The sequence below is a fragment of the Piliocolobus tephrosceles genome, chromosome 6 (genome assembly GCF_002776525.5).
Source record: "Piliocolobus tephrosceles isolate RC106 chromosome 6, ASM277652v3, whole genome shotgun sequence".
Classification (NCBI taxonomy): Eukaryota; Metazoa; Chordata; class Mammalia; order Primates; family Cercopithecidae; genus Piliocolobus; species Piliocolobus tephrosceles.
Genome location: NC_045439.1, coordinates 111,908,760 through 111,914,759, shown reverse-complemented (window position 1 = coordinate 111,914,759; position 6,000 = coordinate 111,908,760). Strand labels below are relative to the sequence as shown.

The 6,000-nt window shown below is 37.6% G+C and overlaps 1 protein-coding gene across 1 annotated transcript in view; it reads right to left on the bottom strand.

Annotated features, from left to right (window-relative positions):
- Nucleotides 1-368: 368 nt before the first annotated feature.
- The window catches only part of SPTSSA (serine palmitoyltransferase small subunit A), a 36,542-nt gene continuing 30,910 nt past the window's right edge, over nt 369-6,000 (bottom strand). Inside the window, exon 2 of the mRNA XM_023227380.1 lies at nt 369-2,731. Coding sequence (XP_023083148.1) covers nt 2,628-2,731 — 104 coding nt within the window. The 3' untranslated portion in view covers nt 369-2,627. The remainder of the gene's footprint in view (nt 2,732-6,000) is intronic.

Below are 6,000 nucleotides of genomic sequence, written 5' to 3'. Positions count from 1 at the left end.
AGCATTACATGCTACAGATAAATCTTTCATGAATAAAGAGTCGATCAATGCAGCAAACTTTATTGTTGTCTTATTTTTAAAAATTGCCACAGCCACCCCAATCTTCCGCAACCCTGACCCAGATCAGTCAGCAGCCATCAACATTAAGGCAAGACCCTCCACCAACAAAAAATCATGACTTGCTGAAGGCTCAAATAATCATTGGCTTTTTTTAGCAATAGACAATTTTTTAATTAAGATAGGTACATATGGGTTTTGTTTTTGTTTTTGTTTTTGCCATAATGCTATTGCACACTTAATAGACTACAGGATGGTGTAAATGTAACTTTTATATGCAGGGGAAAACCAAAAAACTTCATGTGACTCACTTTATTGAGATATTCACTTTAGTGCAGTGGTCTGAAACTGAACCCACAATAACTACAAGGTATGCTTGTAAATACCTTATTTTAAACAAAAAGTGAAAATGATTTCCCTGTTTGTTATTTACTAACAAATAGACCAGACATTTGCATCAGACAGTGAGCATAAACTTCCCCGATCACTTCTCAAGAGACATGCTCCCATTTCTCTTTGGACTCTCCTCAAGATTTCCTGTAGGACTAAATTTTGTCTTCCGTATGTCTCACAGGTCAGTGTTCATAATAACCATCAGTTATACAACAGCAGTTTAATGAATTTCAGCAGAGTGAGGAGGACAAATTGCAGGTTTCTGAGTAGAGGGCCAGGATAGGTCACCTGGATACCCATTGAAACTAATGATTCTCAACTTTTCCTGCCTTCAACTCACCAGAGGAATATTAGACATCCACTTGTTAGTGGTTCTCTATGGGGGATAGTAGAGGAAAGCCAAATTTGGGCATTAATAGAACAAATCTTAAGTTAAATCCTCATATTATTTTTCTTGAGATAGTATGACTATAGCTCAGATATAACCATATCCAAGTTTTAACTACTTCAAACCAAGTAATTACATACTATTCTCACTATTTCTAATTGTGGTATCAATTGACTCTAAAAATATTAAACATGTATATATTACTTGAGACCTCTAGACTATAAAATACTTCAAAAGTCTAGTCCTTAAAATGTTGGGCAAAAAATACCTCAATTTTGGCCGGGCACAGTGGCTCACGCCTGTAATCCCAGCACTTTGGGAGGCCAAGGCAGGTGGATCAGGAGGTCAGGAGTTCAAGACCATCCTGGCCAACATAGTGAAACCCCATCTCTACTAAAGATACAAAAAATTAGCCAGGCATGGTGGTGCGTGCCTGTAATCCCAGTTACTCAGGAGGCTGAGGCAGGAGAATCACTTGAACCCAGGAGGCAGAGGTTGCAGTGAGCCAAGATCATGCTATTGCACTCCAGCTTGGGCGACAGGGCAAGACTCCATTTCAAAAAAAAAAAAAAAAAAAAAACACGCACACACACATAATGCCTAATTTTTTTTAATTAGCAACATTTTTATGTTGCAAGACATATAGGATAAAACATACTTACTGCTTATCTGGTCCTCCACAGAAAACAATTCAGAAATATAAATACTAGATCAATATTTAACCATCAAGGAAAAGATATACTGCTACATCAGCTGATTTTTTTCTCTTTGAATTTAATGTATTTACATCAAAAAATTAGGTAGTCATTTTACATTTAAGGAATAAAAACCTTAAAAAAAACAATACAAAGAGTGAAAAGATTTTAACCAAGTTTACATTTCTTTTTACTATAAGTTTTAACAACAATTCGTCTCATCATAACTTAATGCAATGTGCAAATGCAGCACCCATTACAATCATTAAACTAAATTTAAGGAAGTACACTGTTAATAGTGACCCTCAGAAGAAATGGATTTCTCTTCTATTAAAAACTCTATGGTATATAAGCACTACATAATAATGCTACTTAACCACCTTTTGTCTCAAGAATTATCACCAAAGTTTTCTGGAAATAAGCCCACATAAGAATAAAGTATTTAAAAGGTGAAACGTTCCTTATTTTAACTTTAGCAAGATCTTTTCTTTTTCATTAAGAAACAATTTAATAATTTTAAAGCAAAAGCTGTTAGAGTCTAGATAGCTAAAACTGTACTCCTGAGTTCAAGCTTACAGATAAATCTTTTATAAGTAGTTCTCAATAAAATATCTTCCCTCCCCATACCCCTACCCGAAATCTTATATTGTTCTTACAAAACTTTGGTCAAGAGTAGAAATATATCCAGGCAGATGTATATGCCATACAATAGCAAGAACAGTAAAGCCCAACTAATGATTTTGAGTTTTAAAAATAGAAGGCAATTAAAATGTACTCAAAGTTACATTAAGAAAAGCTTTCACGGGGGTAATATTGAAACAGTCACAAAGGTTAAGAAAATACTGATATCAAAGTACAAATGACTACAATGTTAAAATAGACAAAAACTGCTATACAAGAACCTCTTTGAAAATTAAAAATAAAGAACACAACACATGAGTCAGGATGATTTTCCTGTTCTACTCATGAATTTTAGTCTTTATAAGGTTGGTTATGTTGACATCTAGAAGAGTTTCTTCTCACAACTGATGGTCTCATTCCAACTTCGTAGGGTGGGTCTTCCCCAAGGAACCTCTGATCCTGCCGCATCTTGGTCATTGTACAATTTCAAAGTAGTGCAATATCGCCATGATGTGCTGGGGCATGAAGACGTATCCTGTGTATAGTGCCATCCCCACAATGGAAACCAGCATTGAATCTGAGTTGTAGTTAAGGAAACTTATTATTATTAATTTATTCAAAACTAAATCCCCACATGTTTTCAACAACTCTTTTATGATGAAGTACCTATTCACTTAGTGCTTTCTCATTTATATCAAGCACTGATAAAAAAAAAAACAAGAACGATAATGCTAGCTACTAACAACCATGCCTGGCACCATTCTAAGTTGGTTTTTGTTTTGTTTTGTTTTTAGCTCATTCTATCTTTACTATCACCATATAAGGTAGGTACTGTTATTCTCCCTGTATAGTTGAAAACATCAGATTGCTTACAATGTTTTTTTTTCTTTTCTTTTTTTTTTCCTTTTTGGAGACAGAGTTTTGCTCTTGTTGCCCAGGCTGGAGTGCAATGGCATGATCTCGGCTCACTGCAACCTCTGCCTCCTGGGTTCAAGCGATTCTCCTGTCTTAGCCTCCTGAGTAATTGGGACTACAGGCACCTGCCAAGATGCGCAGCCAAGTTTTGTATTTTTAGTAGAGACAGGGTTTCATCATGTTGGCCAGGGTGGTCTCAAACTCCTGATCTCAGGTGATCCACCCGTCTCGGTCTCCCAAAGTGCTGGTATTACAGGCGTGAGCCACTGCACCCAGCAGGACTGCTTAAAATGAAGCACAGGATGTGACACTGTTCTACCTAAGAAATAAATATACAGGAATACAATTCTATTTAATGACTGTAAAAGGTCTACCAACTTAACTAATAAGAATGTATGATCAAAGAATTTTAGAATGAGTTAAACTAGAATGTGGCTAAAAGTATTCTTAGAGTCACACAAAGTTAAAATCAATCATACACTAGCTTAGGGATATATAAAATGACAGCAACAGCTACTATCAAATGTTTGTTTATTATTATCACTATTAAACACCATTATCACTATTGCTACTATTTGCAACAACTTCAAATAAAAGTCATCTTGATAACCTAAACAATAACCTTTCTGTGCTGTGCTCCTTTTTTACAAAAGGAACTGAAACTGCATATATGGAAGTCAACAAGAGGTCTCTCTGGGGCCACACAAAACACTGCTGGCAAAAATTATGTCAAATCTAAGGGCTTTTGGCTTTGCACAGTTACACAGGATGCTAAGAGGAATAACTGTTCTTGAACTGGGGTCATGCTTTATTAATTCATTCATATTCTCATTTATTTGCTCTCCTCTTCCACTTGCCTTTCCCCTTTCTCAACTCTACATACCTTGACATACTATTATTTCTAAAATAACTTACATTCTTTTATGAGAAGATAGGGTTTAAATAAGCAATGTGCTTACTACCAACTAATATTTGTATAACAGGTTAGTTGACAAATCTCTTCCACAATTACATTATCTTACTTAACCCTTATAGCTTTCCTATGAAATGTTTATTATGTTCATTATTAATCAGAAACTGAGAAAACTGAGTAGCCTGTTCAGGGCCATAAAGGAAGTTGTCTTTGGAGCCAGAGGTCAAATCAAGACTGCCTGACTGAAACCATAAACTCATTCTCTTCACCCAGCAAACAAGGGCAGAAAGTCTTTCACAATCTTTTTTTACAATTCACTTTTTAACCTCCCTTAATCCAGTTCTTCCTTAAACTGCCACCTTCTATTTACTAATTTCTAGAAAGAAAGAAAGAAAGAAAGAAAGGAAGGAAGGAGAGGAGAGGAGAGGAGAGGAGAGGAGAGGAGAGGAGAGGAGAGGAGAGAGGAGAGGAGAGGAGAAAAAGAAAGAAAAACATTTGCTGCTTCTACATCATTGGCATATATTTGTTCATCACCAACACACCATATGATTCTTACTCCTCCAGACTGTAGGCATTGTCCTAAGGTCACTGGTGGTCTCCACCAAATCCAAAGGCTGTTTGAATTGACACTATTTTAGTCCTTCTTCTTCAAAACCCTTTGCATTTATGCCTGTAGTCCCAGCTACTCTGGAGGCTGAAGTGGGAGAATCATTTGAGCCCAGGAGTTCAAGGCTGCAGTGAGGCAGGGCACCACTGCACTCCAGCCTGAGCACAGAGCCAGACCTTGTCTCAAAAAACAAACAGAAAACAAAACAAAACAACCCCTTCCACTCTTTAAAACTCTACTCTGGGCTGAGGTATTTTCTAAGGCCCTCTTTTAATCTCTCTTACCATTTCCCTGTTTTTCATTGGCTCTTTCCTTTATGATGGATGATAGATGATAAGAGTGAACTTTGTGCTTTCCTTGCAAACATCCACTCTACCTCTCCTCCTAGTATAGCAGCCATGTCCTTTTGGTTGGACTAACCCATCTTCATGGATAACCCCTGACTGGTCTTAACCAACTAGAGGGATCTCTTTCTCTTGGCAACAATGCCCTACCTCAAAACGGATTAATCAGCTCAAAGCTTAGGACTTCTGCCAGGAATTCAGGAACATAGATGCTCTCTCCTAGAATATGCAGCTTGCTGATGGAATCTTGCAATCACTAGAGTCACTTTACCTCCATGAGGAAAGCAAGATTCAGAACAAAGCTAACTCAAGAAGGTGGCAGAACAAAAATAATCACAGAAAAATGTAGTCAGAATCCTCACCAAAAAATCCTTAAGCCCACCCTACCTCTGGATTTTTACATACTAACCTAATAAATCCCCTTTACTTTGTTTGAGACAAGGTCTCACTCTGTTGTCCAGGCTGGAGTGCAGTGACACAATCAGAGTTCATGCAGCTTCGACCTCCCAGGCTCAGGCGATCCTCCTACCTCAGCCTCCCAAGTGCTGGGACAACAAGCACACACCACCATGCCTAGCTGATTGACTATTTTTGTAGAGATGGGGTCTCCCTATGTTACTCAGGCTGGTCTTGAACTCCTGGGGACAAGCAATCCTCCCACCTCAGCCTCCTAAAGTGCTGAGATTACAGGTGTGAGCCACCACGCCTGGCTGGCCAATCCCCTTTACTCTTAAAGCAGCTTGTTCAATTTTGTTACTTGCGGCTGAAAACGTTCCAGATCAAATGGAATTCCCATCGTTTTGTCTTGGGCCCCACACTCTCTCATAACTTAAACAACTACATGATGAGTATCCCTTATCCTAAATGTTTGAGATGACAAGCATTTCAAATTTCAGATTTAAAAAAAAATTTTAGAATATCTGCATTATACTTACCAGGTGAGCATACCTAATCCAATATCAAAAATGCTCCAGTGGTCATTTCATTTGACTGTCATATTGTTGCTCAAAAATTTTGGATTTTGGAGCATTTCAGACTTTTGATTTTCAGATTAGGGATGTCCAATC